The 19,686-nt window shown below is 37.8% G+C and overlaps 1 protein-coding gene across 15 annotated transcripts; it reads right to left on the minus strand.

Annotated features, from left to right (window-relative positions):
* Window positions 1-295: 295 nt before the first annotated feature.
* Window positions 296-19,684, minus strand: LOC142402908 (heterogeneous nuclear ribonucleoprotein K). Of its 15 annotated transcripts, none has more exons than XM_075488832.1 (16): window positions 19,567-19,684; window positions 16,695-16,773; window positions 16,486-16,577; window positions 15,500-15,609; window positions 14,036-14,092; window positions 12,539-12,582; window positions 11,525-11,597; window positions 10,817-10,930; window positions 9,413-9,541; window positions 8,584-8,891; window positions 8,181-8,235; window positions 4,311-4,361; window positions 2,402-2,423; window positions 2,245-2,327; window positions 1,592-1,761; window positions 296-805 (listed from the first exon to the last, which is right to left on the minus strand). In XM_075488832.1, exons 3-16 carry the CDS (start codon window positions 16,532-16,534, stop codon window positions 772-774), a joined length of 1,299 nt encoding a protein of 432 aa, XP_075344947.1. In that variant the 5' UTR covers window positions 16,535-16,577; window positions 16,695-16,773; window positions 19,567-19,684; the 3' UTR covers window positions 296-771. The 15 variants fall into 15 exon arrangements, with proteins under 15 accessions (XP_075344947.1, XP_075344960.1, XP_075344953.1 ...); XM_075488845.1 differs by lacking the exon at window positions 19,567-19,684 and adding an exon at window positions 19,284-19,432 and having other exon boundaries at window positions 2,245-2,312; XM_075488838.1 differs by lacking the exon at window positions 19,567-19,684 and adding an exon at window positions 19,284-19,431 and having other exon boundaries at window positions 296-744.
* Window positions 19,685-19,686: the final 2 nt, after the last annotated feature.

A 19,686-nucleotide genomic window follows, 5' to 3' on the forward strand; every position in this document is an offset into this window, starting at 1 on the left:
AACTTGCAAAAAAAGGTCAAATTTCACATTTGCATTAATATTTTTGTACTTTTTTCCCCAAATAGCAAAGCTGAACCACTGTTTTCACAGTTTCTTTAATTTGCCAAAAACACGTAACTCCATCTATATCAAAGAAGCAGAAGAGCAAGCTTAACAGCAATTTTCATTTACGCATTTTTTTGTGAGGGGAAAAAAAAGGGTGTATCCATTTTAGATATTACCTTATGTATATAAAAAAAAACCCCACCAATAACAGGTTCACTACATTTATTTAAAAATCATAATATTTCTTAAAAAAAAAGAGCATTACATTCTGCACACTGCTCTCAAAGGATGCCAGGGACATGTGGATGACCAGTCTTCTCCCCTCTTAAAAAAAAAAAAAATTTACAGTGTACATAAAGCAGGGTGTTCACAATAGTTACAGAAAAATCATTACAATTTACCACCAACAATGAACAAAAATAAAATCCACTCTCTGCTGCTGCTTCAAAATTTCAGTGTTAGTCTTGTGTGGCCTTTCCCTCCCCCAAATATTTGTAATGAACTAAAACATTACATCTGGTGAACAGCAGATTCCACTACACCTCAAATGCAGAACACCTATGAAGCAGAGGAATGTTGGCTTTTTAAACAGAAGCAGATATTAAAAAAAAAAAAAAAAAAAAAAAAAAAAAAAAAAGGTGCAGGACTCCTTCAGTTCTTCACTAGTCTTAGAAAAACTTTCCAGAATACTGCTTCACACTATAAAAAAGAAAAAATAATCTTGCATTAGAATCCTTCAACATCTGCATACTGCTTCACACTATAAAAGAAAAAGAAAAAAGCATGTATTAGAATGATTGACCATACATCTTGCATCAATATTCACAATGGCATTCTTAAAAGATTAAACTACAAATTCCCAATACATTTAAAAGTAAATAATTTAAAAAGATTAATGGCTAATAATTATAGGCATATAATTATTTTAAGCACATTTAAATATTAGTAATCTAAAGCAAAACATTCAAGTTAATGATTAACAAATGCTATGATAGCCAACGTGTTATTAAAGCAAAACTAAGCAAACTAATAAGTTGAAACTGTTAATATTTTGCAGAAGAGAAAGTAATGCCAGCAAGGTGTGAAATGCTGCATAACAGCACCAATTGATTTCAACTTGTCCTGTAGAGGCATGGTCTGTGCCATATGGCAGACTGTGATTTGTTGTCAGTTAAGTTATCTAAAAACAACAAAATCACTAGTCTTCCACACAGAACTAGACCAACATCCACTGAAATCTTCTATATTTTCTACAGGTTCTATGTAATTTATTACAAGTAGGTTTTTGCAGCAATTTTCACCAGAGAAACGAGAGGGCTGCTTGGTTAAGGTGTCTTCCATCAAGATTAGTTTTGAGGGAATCTTCATTTTAGTTAGAACAGAGAAAAGAAGATAATCAAGGCAGAACTACCACTGAAGTTAGGTTCAACAGTTACTTAAATCCTGCCTTCTAAAAACTATATTGCAGAGAAGAGAAGCTTTGAATGTAGTAGTAGGAAAGTCAGTTTAAAATTGACAGTAAGGACAGCATTAAGCTTCAACTTGCCTGTTCTGCAGTAAATACTGAGCATTTTGTATCTGGTCCTGTGTTCCCGTAATAGTTATTATTCGATCTTCTGAGCCTTCTAGTGGTTCATCAATTTTGATTGAAGCTCCTGACTCATGACGTATTTGTTTGATTCTCTGGCCTCCCTTTCCAATAATAGATCCTGCCAACTAGGGGAGAAAATAAAGCATTCATTTCTTGATATAACTTCCTCTGCAAAAACACAGTACTGTTCAAGTAACTTCCATCAATCTAGTTTTAAGAGTTGCAATGGAAGCTTACTCTTCCAAAACATCCAAAACCAAAGTTTTGAAGCTCACTGCCTCAAAACATCCCCTGTAACGTTTATTATATAAACACAGGTGGGATAAAGTTGGAAGAACCAGATGCTTGTTTGTAAAAACAAGTTATGTAGACCATCTCTATTATTGAATATTAACAATTAAAAAAATAGTTCAGTGCATCTCTAAAGTGAAGACAAAACAAACATCCTTAAGAATAAACTTTTGGTGATTTAGAAACATTTGCTTTATATTAAAAGTACTTGTCAAGCATCCCAAATACTTTTGATTTACTTACATAGTCTGAGAAAAGGCTGTGACTTTCTATTTATTTATTTAAACACAAGTGAAAAGCAAGTCGGCTTCACTTACATCTTTGGGAATCGTTACTTGTGTTGTGATGATGGGTCCACCAAGATCTCCATATGAACCACGGCCCCCTGTGTAAGAATAGTCTGATTTAAACATATGCATCAAGCCTCTTACTGACTAAATGAAGTGCACGTCAAAGTTCTCTATAAAAACTTACCATATCCAGAGCCACCCTCAAACTATAAGAAAAAGAGAAAAACACCCTTAAATAGCAAATAGCCATGATTCATTAACATGTTTTCATCTCAAGTATCATACTGTTAACTTTGAGCCTATTTTATGCAAAAATCCTAACCCACAACCTTAATCTAAGTGTCATTAGAGGCAAACTGGGGAAGAGGGCAGACCAGGAACAAAAGGGGGTGGGAGGAAATATCTCATAAGAACCTCTTAGCTTACTCTGTTAACATCTCTAAGAATAAGTCATCAAGATCCAGCCATACCAGTTTACCAAGCAACCTTATCAACTCAGCTGGTAAACAGCTCTTGATGCTGATCTACTCCTGACCCTTGGACTAAACTAACATTCAAATAAAAAGATCAGAGTTCAGCCTTATTACTACTACCTATACAGCTCAGGAGAAATTAAAGTCTCAGTTTGGGACAAGACGTTTACCTGGTAACTGTCAATCCTCCTATTCCATCTATATCTTGAGGAAAAACCAAGTCAACTCTAATAACTTTATAATTGGTCTCTCCATTCAGACTATGCTACAATCCTTTGTATCTTAGAAGGGACAATCATGACATTAATTACTGCTGTTCTGCTAAAACTACCATATACCAAATCCAAATCACTGCAGTGCAGCACTCCTGACTGCTTTTATTTTCAGGATTTGTAGACTGGTACTTTATATCAAGTGCTTAATTTGATCTAATGCCTTCTAAATGCACAAACACCCATTTTAATATCTTCCTGTAGAAGCAGAGAATAGATGTGCACACTTCTCTAGAACTCAACTTATATCACTGAACTACAGAAATACAGGAATTTGTGTGAATTACTTGTTTGCAGAAGTTGTAATGCAACAACTTTTTCCAAAACACTATTTACCTGCTAGCTTTTTGGAGCCACATCAAAACGGAAGCTATTCAGAAAAAAATTGTTCAGCTGATCATCTGTTTCTAAGCAACCTGTGTTGTGTAATCACGTTGCTTAGCAATACAGATCATAATACAAAATAGAGCTTGTAGTGGATTGCAAAATACAAAAGAATAAAGGACACTGCTTAGAACTTAATTCAGGAGCTGATCAGAGCTGCATATTCCACACACATACTTTTCCACCTATTTCTGCTGATATTTTGCACAGGAAATCCCTTTTTCGGGCTAACTTGTTTTAATGAACAATCCTTTTCTTGACCCTTTCTGCTGCTTCTCCTCCCCAGACTACAAGACAGCAAATGAATTTGACAGCAGATGAGCAATTATAACTGCAGTGTTTATGTAAGCTAGGAACTAACATTTAATATTTGGCAGCACTTTGCCATCTTCTAGACAGCATAAACACTTGCTGACACCCTTTGAACTTTCCTTCCTAAACCCCCTAAGAGTAAGAAGTTTGATAAACACAAATCAAATGGAATACTTTCAAATATATGGATAGGTAACGCACAATAGTTATCCACAACTATAAGTAAAGAATTATTTTTAACATTCCTTGTTTGAAACAGGAGAAAACACAACATGATGAAGTGAACATAAAACATATTCCTAAATAGATGCACCTACAGGGTGTTGAAAAGCAAGAGTTACAGTGAAAGTTACAACTTAGAACACTAAAATAGGGTACAAAAGAGGCAATAAAACAGAAAAGCTTCTCTCTTTTGGCTGTGCTACTGCATACTTCCACTGTGGAACATTAACTGCCTGTATAGGATTCACTGTTCAGGACAAACTGCCAATAACCTGAGTTAGAAGGACAGATTTAGGGATTTCTCAGTAGGTGCAAGCTGCCACTGACTACATTCAATCACAAGAAATTCCACTTATCACTTAACCAATTCAAATTTTTTTCTCAAAAATCAACTATTAAACCAGTCAAATAAAAGCATGACCACACTCACCAACTCTGGTGGCTGCATGTCATCACAGGCATCCACATGACACTGCATCATCTTCCAAGCACAACATAATAGGAGGAAAAGAGGAAATGAATCCAAATTAAGTCCATGTCATGGAGGCTTATAGGTAACTTGGCAAGCAAATGCATACATACCAATATAGAGAAACATTTTTCTGCACTACTTAAACTACTACAAAGACTCAAAAGTACATGATATAGACCAGTTACAAGATTCACTCCCTTTTACTTTCACTGCAAGGGAACTGTAACTCATCACACTTCTTTCTTCCTTGTTTCTGTGGTGTAAACAGATTTTCCTCTTACAAAGAACATCAGACAGCTAAGGGGAGAGCAAAGCTCGAACAATTTGTTTGTTTTTTTTAACACCTTTGAGTACTAAAACTGTATTATATACTAAAAGATGTTACTCTCAGATACCAAAACCTTCTATTTCTCTCATGCATTAAAAAAACCCAGAAAAGGCATTTAATAAACAAGTAACTGTCATTGATATATCTATGTCAACAGCAGGTCAAGCAGGAAGGACATGGCTTCTCATATTTTATTAATTCATTTCCATATACCTCATATAGCCAATAGCTAAACTAACAATCTACTACTGCCTAATTATATTGGAAATCCAATTACTTTTTTTTTTTTTTTTTTAAAGTGATATACAGCATTTCTTTCCTTCAGAATTCTACAACAAACATTGGGGAAAAGAAAATCAAAACAATTATAAAAATATAATTTTTAGAATCCACTTTAAATTACTATTAAGGCAAAGCCCTTTGCTGGGTTAAAACGTGCAACACAACATGAATAGCACATTAAAATATAAATGCTCATTTAAAAACAGTTCCTAAAATACTAGGTGCAAGGATAACTTAAAGATACATAACAGAATTTTATTCTCTACAGACTCATTTGTGCTAGCTACTACTGGCAACCAATGGAAATGAAACAGAAACCAAAGGAAACGCTGACTGGATAAGACAAAGAGCATAGTATTAATAAGAATTTATTGACTTTTACATCTAATGAAAGAATATGCATGCAATCCTAACTGATGGCAAATTCCTTATTGTAACTTTCCCTTATTTTTTAGGGATTGGCCCAGAAGAGTGAAATTTTGTTAATTTCTTTTAGTATTTTATATAAATGTGTCAAACATCTTTCCTTCACTGATTTTTTTTACATGCTCCTTAATGTCAAATCTCTTAAACATGAAGTACTTTTAATATTTTTTGTGTATGTACCTTTACTGAAGTGCTTATACAGACATGTGTATATACACACATACATATATATATATAATGTTAAGAAATACCAAGAAGTAGGAATCATTTGAATGAGCAAAAGCAGATTAGATGTCTGAACATACGCTCTACTTTTAAACAGACATTCTGATTTAGTTCTCAATTAACTCCAATTTAAAAATACTTTGAAAGCATTAGGAATTGACCATTAAAAAAAAGGGAGGGGGAGGATTAAATGGCTTTATATGCACTTCTCTACCTCCCCCCCCCCCCCCCGGTATGTTTTTGTGCATTTGTATATATCTAAAGCACCCATGGGGATGGGGGTGTTAAAAAAGAAATAGTGGAAACGCATTCATGTTTTCTCAGCTATCAAAATAGCCGTTATGGTCCATAGGCATTTGATTTGGAGTAGTTACAGCCTAAAATATATACCTCTGTAATAAGAGAAACAATGCATGTATGTCTTTCAGTAAAATGCCTCAGAATAGAGATTATATATATATATAAATCCATATTATTTTTTTCCTCCCATCTTAGAATTTACAAGGCTGTCAGTATTGTCGCATCTCAGAAAATTCAAGTTTCACCATCCAGTCTTGGTTCACCATCTTACAAGTCTTGAACTACTGAATTTTTCCGCCTTTAGCAGAGAAGAGAACTGGCAGAAAACGAGGATTTCTGTAGATTCAACATCTCCAAGATGTTGGTCTGAGAAGAGAATCTATTCTTGTCTTTTAATGTATTTATGTAAAATGGCATTCCTGAAAGCAGCCTTTCCCACGCGTTACTTCACAAACCACAACGATGTTGGTTTACTCTAGTTTAAATGTTTTGCTAGAGATTGGTTTCTATATGAAATACATAGTAGCTCAAGATGACCTTATATTTCTGGCATGACACTTCCAGCTTCAGCCTCGCAATCCATGGAAAGACTTCTCACCTGCTTATACAATTAAGGATACTGGGATTATGGCTAACTAACACTAGAAATTAAATACAATCTGTGTCAGAAAGCAGTCCTCATTGTAGGCAGGCTATGAAACTTGGGCATAAAGCAGCCAAAGCCATGAGCAGCTCCACTGTGAAGAAATAAAATTGCTTTTCAGAACATGGAAAATGAGCAGAGATGACTCCCACTTGTTTGTAGAAACTCATGTCAAGAAAGCCAAGGTTAACCTGATCAAAGTCAGACTAAATAGAGTTCAAATAGATTTTCTATTCTAAATGGAATGGAACAGAACTAGAACACGCTATTGCCCAAGCTGAAGATTGCACTCAACTGGATACCCAAGGAAGGGCAGGCTGCTCTGTTTATATGCCCTGACACTGGTTTTATCAGCTGCAAATATGAAAACACAAAAACTGAGCTTTGAAAACATAAGAATACAAATAAGGGATCTTAGAGGTATAGTTCATGATTCTTCTAGTTTCTCAAGACCCAGAGTAGCATAGACAACTTGGTGGTTTTGGTGTTGGGTTTTGGTTTTGTTTGGTTTTTTTTTTTTTTTTTTTTTTTGGGGGGGGGGTGTGGTGTGGTGTGTGTGTGTGGTTTGTAATTTTAAGTGCAAGTCTTTCCTTTCAATATTTCTGCTAGGCTTCTAGTGCCCCAATTTTGACATTCTTGTAATATGTCCTCTTCCAGTATGTATTACTGGAAGTAATTGCCTCTTCCTCCCAGAAGGAGGCAACGTGTAAATCTCACTTAGGTAGCCCATTTCATAGCTCCTCTCCACTTCTTTCTCTTCCATTCATTTAAAAGAAAAATTAAAAAAATCTCATCTAACCTGTCATCCTAAGGAACGTGCCAAACAGAACCAGAGGAGAAAAAAGATTGTTACCACAGAGATTTACCTCCCAGATGCCTATGATTTCTCTTCCCAGGAAAGAGGATACAACAGTAAATGACTACCAGGAAGTCACATTTCAGAGTACAACATGGAAGAGTATCTTTAAGCCTTTTTTAATTCTCCCCATCCCCCAACATGGTTGAATGTACCTCATTTCATTTAAAATTCAACTTATCAGTGGCCCTGGCTCCAAAACATTTGGAATTACAGTAGATTTTTTTTTGCAGACATAGAAATTGACATAAAGACAAGAATTAATTTGAAAAAGCAATCATCTGCCAGACCAACTAGAGCTCTTTATAGATATTATTCATGTTCTCTTAAATTCTGCTAACATCTGTTGGAAAACATCGTTCTGACATGCTTTCTTGATCTGAAAAGCCTCCCAATTCCTATTTCTGTCATCCTGATTAAAAAGAAAAAGTCTAAAAGAAGGTCCGTGTAATAAAACCTGTGGGTACTGTGCTCTACCAACTTTCTATTCCATTGTTGATGGCAGGTAAGGAAAAACAACCAACCAAACAAAAAAACCCCACAAACCGAAACCACGCAGCAGATCACATCCCAAATACCCTTTTACACCCCAAACAGTCATCTTCTTGGGGGGACCATTTGTATAGCCAAAACGTTTTGGTGATATTGAAGTTTATCAGAAGCACACATGCCCCACACTTAAATGTATGTATTCAAGAACAGTTTCCTCAGATACTGAAAGTGCTAACTGTATTTACTAAACAAAACAATATGAATTTTAATCCCTACCATTCCATCATAACGGTCTCCAGGTCTACCCCTTCGGTCATAAGACATAAGATCTCTAAAATGAGAAAAAGCAGCAGCACATGACTCATGTTATAAACTAGTTTATATATTCTAATTAAAGTTTTCATGATTTGCACACAACTATGAATTTCCCAATGCTTTAGCCAAGTTCTGAATGACATGAAATAAAGTTACAGAACTACTGACTATAGTCCTGATAGACTGCTACGTTGCAGAAATAATTAAATTCAAATACTTTTTAAAATTCTCTGGTGCAATGCACGCTCAATCCTGCATAATCACTACCGATACGGAGCGTGAAACAAGTCCTGGAAACATGAGCACAATTCAGCAAATTTTACTCAACTTGAGTTTTGTACAATGCATTTATGCAACAGCTTACCCGCCACGAGGAGGTGGTGGAGGAGGAAGAGGAAGATTACGAGCTCTGCTGCCACCTCTGCCACCACGACCTGGTGGAGGTGGTGGAGGTCCTCTACGAGGGCTCATATCATCATAATCTCTTCTTGATGGAGGCATAGGTCGTCCACCACGACCAGGAGGCATTCGATCAAAGCCTCCTCTTCCACGCATTGGAAAGCCTACTGGACGTCCCCTTCTATCATCAAACATCATTGTGAAGCCACCGTAGTCATATGTTTCATCATAGAAATTGGGATCATAAGGCTGGGCCCGTCCTTTAATTGGAGACTAAGACACACAAAAAAAACCCCAAAAACAACACCACCCCTCCCCCCTGGTTAGCACTGACTGTTACAATTATTATATGTCATTAAATTATTATATTAAATATATAAATATGAATTTATACATTCTGAATATGTTCTTGATTTCACAATGCTGATAAGAAAGGCAGGGATGGTGATATGCTTCCTGAGAACTTAACTATGATAGAGAAACTTCTGTTACTGATGGGTGACATGTACATTTGTCTCACTTCTTCCCCAATTTTAAATTTCTTATTTTACTGATATGTAAAGCATGACTAACAGTCCATTGGTACCAAAAAATGCTTTCCTCTTCCATAAGGTACACCCCAATTCTAGAAAACAGGAATAATTTCAAAGGGTGCTAACAGTCCAACACTTATTTTGTTACTGGAGAAGTAAGAGGCACTGAATTCAAAATAGAAATGGAAAGATACAATTTTCCATCCAAATCATCCCGACTTTCATGAATACCAATGAAAGAATAAGTTTAAGACACATTACCTCAGAGATAAGATCCAAGATAATCTTGATACATTCCACAACTCTATCAGGTTTTCCACCAATAAGCACCACTCTATCAGTGGAATGAGGACAACACTCTTGGAAGAGCTTAATGGTGGTCTGTGTGTTCTGTTGAAGAGAAGAAAAAAAAAAAAAAAAAAAAAAACACAAACCACCCCAAAATCTTCAAATAGAAGTATTTTAAACAATTTTATAAACTTATTGAAAACAAAATGGGTAAGACACATGCTAAAACATTTTTAAAGAAACAATCAAACTAGACCATTAAACTTCCAGTCATTTTAAGTGAATGCTTGCTTCTGAGTTCTTACAACAAATTTAATCTTAGGATATTATGTTTTTAAGACCTGCAATGACATCAGTTTGTATGAAATGCTAGTGAAGAGGAAAAAAGTTCAATTTTTAAAATCTTTCAATTATGGCTCATCTACATGGTCATTTAATCAAATATTAGCAAAAGGACCACATATCCATTATAAGCTTACAGGTTATATAAACCTTCACATGCCATAAAAACATGCTTTGGATGCAAGACAGCAATGTTGCCAGGATTATGTCTAGTCACCTTGCCTTTCTCAGTCCACACAAATAGTAGCTTACACCTAAACTGACCTGGAATTGCCTTTGACACAATGCCAGGAAAGGCTAGAAAACAACACTCTAGATTCAGAGACCACTAGCTTTTTAGAACAAAACCTCATTCCTTCACAAGGAACAGTCCTTCACAAAGGAAACAGTGGTCTTCAAGGAAGCAGAACTAAAAAACCCAACCCAAACCAAAAAACCCCCACAAAAAACCCAAACCACACAACACAACACCAAAACCCACCAAACCCCCAAACCAACCAACCCCAACCCACCCAAAACCAAACAAAAAACCCCAACCAGCACCCCCCCCAACAAAAAACAAAACCCACAACAAAAAGACCCCCAAACCCACCCAAAAACCCAACAAAAACCCCACCCCATACTACCTTTTTATAGCAATATTCAAACATCTATTAAATGATCATTGTTAGAGTTTATGGAGATGCATCCATGCTAAACCATTTCCAAGTCCAACACCACCAATATAGTCTATTCAGCAGTTCCCAGAAGGAGTGATGAATGGCATTTTAATTTTAAAAAGTATCCTTTATTTATAAAGATTACTCTACTGCTGATAGTCCTAGGCTCTATCATCAACAGCCACTTTATTTCTGACTTTTTGCAAGAAAGTTGTAATAAGTAACTCAGATTGGTCTCAGAACACAGAAATCATGTATGAAATATGTTCTGAAGGAATTATTGCACAGATGATGCTTACACTCACTGTTTATGAACACAAAAACCTAATTTGTTTATAGAATAAAAGCAGAATCTGAAAAGAATAGGAAACAGTACCTCTCTGAGTTCTTTGATTTTAGCACCCTTGACACCAATAATTCCTCCTGCTAGACTTTGGTGAATTAGAAGTCTTAATTCACAGTCAAAGTCGCTACCTTTGTAGTGTTGATACTGTAAGTAAGATGCATACAAGGAAAGAATAAAATATTAGTCAGGGGAAAAAATAATTGAAAAATCAAAATACTAATTTTGGGGTTTTTTGTTAAGGTTTTTCTCCAAACACCATGGTATGACTTAATTTGCTGCTGAACCGTAATGCTGTATTTGCTACGATAGAATCACACCTATTTAAGTACTTTGCCTCAACATGAGGTGATGTCAAATTAGTTTTCCTTATTTCTTTTATTATTACTGTATAAAATTTTAAGATATCAAACAGCGCAACACACTTGCTTACAAAGCCAAGGCAGGATGGAAATTACAATACAGCTACTTCAAACTGGGGACTAAACATGTCAGGAGACAGGTGTTTTGAAGGGGAGAAGACTGTTCCAAATATTAATTTTCTAGGAAGAGATTGTCTCTGTCCTCTACCAAAAAAAATTGCCAACACGTAGTTTGAGAGCTATAGGCCTCCTTTCAAAAAAGGCTGGGTTTTATTTTCTAATTTAACATATTAAAAATAGCACACAATCATATAGAATTATCTTGGTTTAAAAATATAAATTTATACCTCTGAAGAAGAAACAAACCTAAGAGACATACCTCTTCTAAAGTAGGGATAATCTTCTTCAAGATTTCTCCAATTGTCTCTGTATCTGCACTTATACTCAAGATGCTGTTAGAGGCCATAGTGTCAGAAAATATGGAGGTGGAAAAGTAGTAGAATTAAGTTTAGTATTCATAATCATACACAAAATTCTAACAAGATTGACTACACAGAAGAACTTAAAATTAATATTCCCCATTTAAAGTAAACCTGTTCACTGGATTTACAACACATGCATCTTTGTTTATGCCCAATATATATGCATGATGAATTTAAGACTAGGTAGGTCTTGCAGAGAGAGCGAGTGAGAGTGAGAGAGCGAGCTTTTGGAAGGGCTCAGATTAAGTGGGCAAGAAATCGACGCAGAACTGAAAGTAGAAGTGAATATTCATGTTCCCCACCACCACTAATTTAGTATACCCTTGCCATTATGTTGGTAAAACTGGCACACCTTCTTGTAGAAAAAGTGGGGATATGCAAGTGGTCAACGTTATATCTGGAGTAAGGTTGAGAGACCAGTTAGAAATTAGATTACTAATGGGCTCTGCAAAAAAGGAATATAAATACAAGGAAAAAAACCCCCAAAACAAACAAACAAAACACCAAAACCCCCCACAAACAAAAACATAACACAAATGAGAAGTGAAGGAAAGTGAACTAGAGTTAGTATTTAATCGGAAATAATCATGAACAGACAATGTTGGGGGAAGCAAGGTGGGCCACAAAGACAGAGCTAGAGACTTTTGAAACAATTTGATTTATAATGCAGTGAATATGCAACACTTGAAACTGTGCTCCTTCCATTGAAATAAAATTAGTGGATTGTTTGGGTGGCCAACTCACGTAAAAGTTCAGTGACAAAAAGACTTAATGGGGAAAATAAGACAGAAAACTTTAAAAAACAATACACGGTCTATAAGGGGATACTATTTAATTATATAAAAGGCAGGTAATAAAATACATTTCTCTCTTTCTAATCAGGCAGTGAGGCATAAACTGTTGGGACATACCGCTCGGGGCCACTGCTGTCTGGGACTGAAACACTTGCATTGTACTGCATTGGTCATTGGCGTTCGTGGATGTTGGCATTGGGCATGGGTATTCAATCAGAAGTTGTCAAGTATGGTACCCGTTTGGCAACAAGCACATTTTTGGGCATAGCCAACCAGGGTTTTCACATGGGCGTTCAGGGGCGGATGGGCCAACGTCATGGTGGGCAACGCAGGGGCAAGTCGATCCAGTACATGGGTAACGGAGATATATGGCCAAAAAAACAAGGAGAGGGAAAAGGGGGAAAAGCAATAAATTTTAATTTAATACAAACTATACTCATTACTCTCAGTTAATGAAACAAGCTTAAGTTGTTCTGAAGACTAACACAATAATGGATTGCTACATCGACTGTGGCTTAACAGTATGGATCTTAATGAGTTACTTTATCTGACTAAACTACTTTTTACTTTTAACATAATGATGTTTCAGTAGCAGGCTGGCTCATTAACGTAGACACAAAAACTGTTGAGATCCATATTACTGAAACCTTGGGCAAGTTGGGAAAGTTAGTATTCCAGACCAATTAAATTATCTGGACTTAGGTGATTTATTTATTTACTTAAAACAAACAAGCAAACACACTAGCTGCCAAAGTTAGTGAGTGTATGTATGATTCCTGACCACTTCAGCTTAATCCTCAATTCTAGTTGCTATAGTTTGTGAACTTAGTTGGAACTGATTCTGTAATGATATATTAGCAAATATTGTGTTGAACACAGTCTTGCTTGAAAAAATTGCTGAAATTGTAGCTGATGCTAAGTACAGGAGTGTAAACAAATGGAATTTAAGAAGCATTGCCAAGTTTTATAAATACATAACATTTACGCTGAACACGTGTCTAATCACAAGAGTCAACCCACTATAAAATATGAATAGGTAAATAAGTCATGACCATTTAAAATGCTTCCAAGTAACAGAATAAAATGTTTCTTTACTGTTCTATACCCGTATTTAAATCATGCAACCTTAACATGAATGTTTTTGTGCTTTATGTCCAAGCTGTTTAAGTAAGAACAGATGGACCATTATGGGTTTTTTTTTAAAGGAAGTTAAAGAATTCCTCTGTCACTGGGTTAAGCCAGCCACCTGCAATAATTTTCAATAGTACTATAATTGATTCACACATATGGGAAATAGTACAGTTAAGGGTTTTAAGCTTTGCCAAATATTTATAATGAAAGATATTAACTCATTTGAAGTGTGTAATTTAGAGGAACCCTGTTTGAAAGCAAAGAGGTTTAAAATAAACCTCTCCTCCACATAACTCAAGCTGGGTTTTAATTACACAAACTGAAAAACTTATCTCCTCTAACAATCATTATAAATGGCTTATAATTAGATTATTGTTGTCTAGATTTGAATTTCTTCATTTCTAGAAATGTATGCAATCAAGTTTTCAATGTGGTGCTCTGAAAGAATTGGTGTTAAATTAATTCAAACTCATATATACTCACATCTGTACGAAGTGCCTTAATATTTTTGCCACCTTTTCCAATCACTGCTCCAGCATTCTGGAAAATAGTTTTCAGAAGTTATGTTATGCTAATACAGCACAGACTACATTTTTGAACTGAAGACTAAGAACAATGTATCTATTTCTGCATTACCTTGTGGGATACATTTAGGGGTGGAGTGGGGCTTGTTTTGCTTTTGAAAGGTTCAAATTAAATCAAAACATAAACTGATATGGTTTTACCATGGGGAAAAAAAGGTCAAAACAGCTCTTACCACTGAACTTTGGAAAGAGAGAAAAATACTGAATAATATTATTTCAATTTCAAATTTAAGTTTCTAGGCAATTCTGCCTGTGTTAAAACCATCTCAGAGTATGACTGAAAAAATACCTTATGGGATTCCATGCACGTTATGTAGGTCAAGGATTTTCCTAATTTATTTGATCACTTTTTTAAAAAAAATATGTTTGCAAATTTCACTTTCACACTCCGAACATTTGATAATTTCAAATGTTACTTTGGGTCTAAACCTATGTAACTCAACTGACCACTCAGGTAGGTACAGTCTGAAGAATGTAAAGCCTATATATATATATATATATATAAAAAAAAAAAATTCGCTAATCTCTAGTTGCTAAAATCAACAGGAATAAACTCAGATATTCAAGAGAGGCAACTGTAAAACTACATTTTAACCAAGCTATTTCAAGAACTACATGGAAAATTATTGCTTTTATTATGCAGTTCATACATGATGCTAACAGCACCACAAACATTTTGCAGCGCTCCATGTAACTTGACTATTCATCAGAAATGCCATGCAGAGTTAAGGTAACATTCCCCTGCCCCGACACAAAAGATTGAGTTACTTCAGACAGCGCAAACATCTGTAATGACTGGAAACATTAAAGGAGATTTGTAAATAGCAATTTCACTGTGACAATTTATACTAGTCAATGAAGCGATTGCAATCCCTGAAACATCACTCCCATATTTCCTCCTGTTGATACATACAGATTTACTAAATCTGGGGAAATTACTAAAATCCTGAGGAAGTCCTCATCTTGCCTCTCGTATTTAATTTACAATCATAAGCTGATCATTCTCTAAACTGCTTGCTTTCTAAAGACTAATACAGAGTCATTCCCCGGAAACAATTACGTTCCACTCAAATATAAGAAAAGTGGCTTATAATTTCTATTGCTTTATTTTTTCAATGAGTACATTTTTTTAAATCAGAAAAGTCCCATAGATCATTAAAGACTCATCCTTGAAAAAATTTATTGAAGATAATCCCATTGCAATACACTTCTACTATCATTCATGTACACTTACAAATATTCCTAATATTTTATATTAAATAAAGCACACGTTCTTTCTAAACATACACTACAACATACGCTTTGTCACCACTGTCTTAAGCAATGGTATAAGCAGAAACACAGTGATACTGAAAAAGCATACTTTGCTTTGAAGCAAGATGCGCAATTCAACCATCTCATCTGTATTCCGAGATCTTTTGAAGGCCTGTTCTTCTTCCATATCTTCTGCAGGACGTTTGCCTGTAGACAGGTCCATAGGGGGAAAAACACAAACTTATATTTAACTAAGTCGTGATAAAATTGTACATCAAGCTTATGCACTGTATTCCTAATGAAGCATTCCTTCCTATTAGCCCAATGCTAACTTCTGACATCTACCCTGAGTATCTATAGCACAGAAACAGGTTTTTACTTCATCGGCCTACATATCAATTAATTATTGAAGATTCATTCCAAACCCATGAACTACAGCCGAAATGAGAATTTTGCAAACTTAGTGAAAAATTTACAACATGTTGCTTAAAACAGTGCTGCATCACCTACCTAGTATTTCTTTTACAATTGGGAAAACCTTAAAGTCCAAAAGATCAAAAGTAGTTTGTCCAATACTGAAATACCGGTGGAACAATAGGAAAGCAGTATTTCAAATAGCTTTGAAAAACTGGCATGAATCAACTCAATACTAATGCCCTAACTCTTCTTCACTAATTATGTCAAAAAAGTTTTTTGTTTAGCTAATATTTAGAGATATTTCACATATATATGCATTCCTTCAAAGTAACAACTGCAATAAATAAGATACAGTAATAGATATGCCTGACAGTATTTTTACATGATCACATTCCGGACAAGTACTGAATACTTAGCTATCAAATATTTTTCAAATCCTTAGTTACAAAACTTTTAGTTACTTATGCCATGTCTAAAATACTCCCAAAGAAAAATTACATATCTGTGATACAAAACCTATGTAAAACCATACGGGACACTTAAAAATTAAAAGATTAAATGCAAAAATGCTGCCAATACAAACATTTGATACAGTTAAAGCATTCAAAAAGAGTTAGAAACACTGAGACTTAAAAAGGTTCTTCCCCCCCATAAAATAGCCCTTTAAAAAAAATTTACCATTTGTCTCTGTGTTGGTAAAGGTCTCCTCCTGTTGTTCAGTCTCCATTACCTTTTATTCTTAGGTATTGTCGTGGTTTAGCAGATAAAACCTGTTGCAGAATAAAAAAAGCTAGTACATCTCTTTTGTGGAGGGGGGGGGGGGGGAAGCAAACTGTACATCGTACTAAAGGGAAAACCAAAAAGAGATGCTCGCTTTTAGAACTTACCGGTTTTATATATGCTTGCAGAGCAAAACTCAAGTATTCTGGGCGGGATCAAAACCCAACAGCCTACTGCTTCAGAAGCCTATGAAAACAGCATAGATCAGGCTCTGTTCACTTACAGGTCTGATTCTTGCTACAACTAAAACCAGGGGTTTGACCCGAGTTTTTGCTGCAAAGCTTTTCTTTATAAATGAGAAAACATAACAAGACCAAACACATCACTAAGAGGAGAAATAATAATCAAGTCTGTAAACTTACAGATAAACAATTACAGTCTGAATGATTCTGGACTTGCTCAGTTTTCAAGCATTTGCTCGTTTTAAGCAATCACATTTACTAATAATGATTTTCAGATATTTGAAGAGAATAATTATCTGGTACCCATTTTTAGCATGTTATATAATACATATCTCATTTCCTTTTTAAGAGACACTGTATCAATCTGCTTATTGTTTAGTTCTAAACAATTTAGGCTAAAAAGTTGTTATTATAATCACCAGCATTAATTTTATAAGTTCTCTATCAACTTACTATCAGGTATTCTATCATGCCTTCCATTCAATGTAACAGATGAACAAAAGAAATTACTCACAAGCCACACTAGAAAAATTCTGTTAAAAATACCACATTGTAGTTATGTATAAGCTCTGCATACATGCACGAAGAATCTCAAAAGCAGCTGAACTTTTTTGACTTTGTGAAACAGGTACCTCTTTCAAGATCTATTTTTGTTAAGTCCACGTGAGAATACTCGTAAAACCCATTAGAAGTCCAGGCAGAACAATTTTGCACCTTATCCTCTTAAAAAATTCATTTGTACAGATAACAGCCAAACAAAGAATGCTATTTTTCTCCCCTTGGATTTTATTGCTCAACTTCCATAGCCTGAACAAACGGTTGACATGTATCCACAAAGAAAAAGTGAGGTACGTTTAAACTTTTTAAAACACCCTTTCAATCATCTGTTAATTTATAACAGTTACCCTGTTTGTGCAGGGTAACAGCAAGCACTGCCGGTAGGCATGCACTCTTTTACAGCCGCTGCTGAGACCGCCTTCCCAGCACATGCTAGTATTTCCAGGCCCCTAATTTGAGCTAATGGAAAAGCGCCACTTAAATAGCCAAGTCTCAAACAGATGTTGCCAGAGAGCGGGGGGGAGGGGAGGGGAGGGGGAGGGGGAGGGGGAGGGGGAGAGGGAGAGGGAGAGGGAGAGAAGGCGGGAAGGGAAATTTCACCAGGTTCAAATGGCTAGCCCTTCCAGACCCTCTTCTATTCTATTCCAGACCCTATTCTATTTACGACCCTCCCAAAAATTTTAGAGCTGCGGGGGAACGACGTGTAATATAGTGTTCAGGACAAGGTGCTCTTAATTAGTTACTGTGCTCTGTTGTGTAAATCGAGTTTACGGGATTAAATTGACTAACGCAATATCTTTAAAAACATCGAAAGGATAAAGCAGCCATGGACATAAGTAGAGGGCTGGGAGATATCGGCGCGTCTCTACCCCGCTCCCTCCGGGACGAACGGCCCTTCCCGCCCAGACACCACCCCTTCCGCAGCCCATGCGCAAGCCGCACCACGGTCTGCTCGGGCACAGCCAGCCCACCCGCCGCCGCAGAGCGCTCGGAAGTCCAGCTTACTCCCTGGGCGGGGGGGAAGAGGCGGCGGCGTTACATAATCCCCGCAGCCCGAGACCCACCTCCGCGGTGGCGGGGATCAGCAGAAATGGCGGCCGCTGTAATGGCGCCTATCCACTGCTAGGCGGAGCCGGGAGCCGAAAAACCACCACCACGCGGTCACAAGATTTTCCTCACTCTGCCCAGGGAGACACAAAGGAGGCAACTCGGCGGCCCTCACCCGAGCTCAAGCGGGGCCGACAGAGCGCAACGGCCCCGCCACAAAAACTCCGCCATCGCCCCTAAAGAAAGCAGGCCCTGCTGCAGAGCGCTCCCAAATCAGTTTGGCACGGTCGCTTCCGCACAGGCCGCAGCCGAGAGCGCCCTCCCTCCTCTTCCTCTCTGCCCGCCATAATTCCCAAAAACTTGCCCCATGCACAGTTACCCAAGGTAGGCACAGGAAGGCGGCGGCCGCTCCCCCAGCCTTAGCGCGCACCCGCTAGTGCAGCCGGCCTCCACCACATCGCCACTCCGGGAGCCGCACCGGTTGGGCCGCTGTGCCCGCACTAAGGTCGCCGAGGCGCGACGGCTGCCGACAGAGACACAGATCACCTTTTTCGCCCTTCCCTCAAGACAGATGGGCCCCCTTAGGCCCGCAGGTTGCGCCAAGCCACTCCACATTAGCTAAGGAGGAGTCACTCCCAGCCCCCTCCTTCTCTACGCAGCAGTTCCCGGACCTACCCAATTCCACCGCCCCGCCAGCGGGGAAGAGCACTGTCCCTGCGGGAGCTCACGAAAATCCTGGGGCCAGCGGCGACTCAGGCCTCCTGCGTTACTGTGTCACACAGCAGCGTCGAGGGGCGCGATCAACAGCTCCACTTCCCTCAGCCCGGCTTAGCTCACGACCCCACCCCCCAGCACGCGCGCAACACCCCCTCCTCACCTTCATCAGCTACACGCGCGAGCCGCGCTTACCTGCGCCCACCACCAACACACACATCCACCAGTACCGCCAGGCGACTGGCCCAGCCGCCTTCTCTCCTCCCCCCCGTGGGGGCCCACTGCGGCCCCATTGGGTAAGGCAGCTGCCCGTCAGGGCAGGGATGGCCTCTAGTTCGCCCCGCCCTCCGTGTGGACCACGGCGAGACAGGCCTGGGTGTCCAGAGGAGAGGAGCGTGATCCTGTACCGCTGTGGTGTGCCTAGGTTGTTGGTTGGTTTGCTTGCTTGCTTGCTTGCTTGTTTGTTTGTTTGTTTTACCTGCCTGACAGGAGCCACGAGAAGAGCGGCAACAACAGTGGAGACAATGGAAGACGGTAAAGGAGAGCGACCTCAGGGTTTTTTGGGAAAAAATGGCGTCTGCGAAAACTCCGCCTTGTG

This window comes from Mycteria americana (genome assembly GCF_035582795.1).
Source record: "Mycteria americana isolate JAX WOST 10 ecotype Jacksonville Zoo and Gardens chromosome Z unlocalized genomic scaffold, USCA_MyAme_1.0 Scaffold_18, whole genome shotgun sequence".
Lineage (NCBI taxonomy): Eukaryota > Metazoa > Chordata > Aves > Ciconiiformes > Ciconiidae > Mycteria > Mycteria americana.

Coding starts and splice junctions, on each gene's coding strand:
- LOC142402908 (XM_075488832.1), bottom strand. CDS start 16,534: ATGGAGACTGAACAACAGGAGGAGACCTTTACCAACACAGAGACAAAT. Junction 11,598..12,538: donor GACAGCAGTGGCCCCGAGCG/GTATGTCCCAAC, acceptor GGCCTCTAACAG/CATCTTGAGTATAAGTGCAG. Junction 2,328..2,401: donor TGAGGGTGGCTCTGGATATG/GTAAGTTTTTAT, acceptor TGTTTAAATCAG/ACTATTCTTACACAGGGGGC.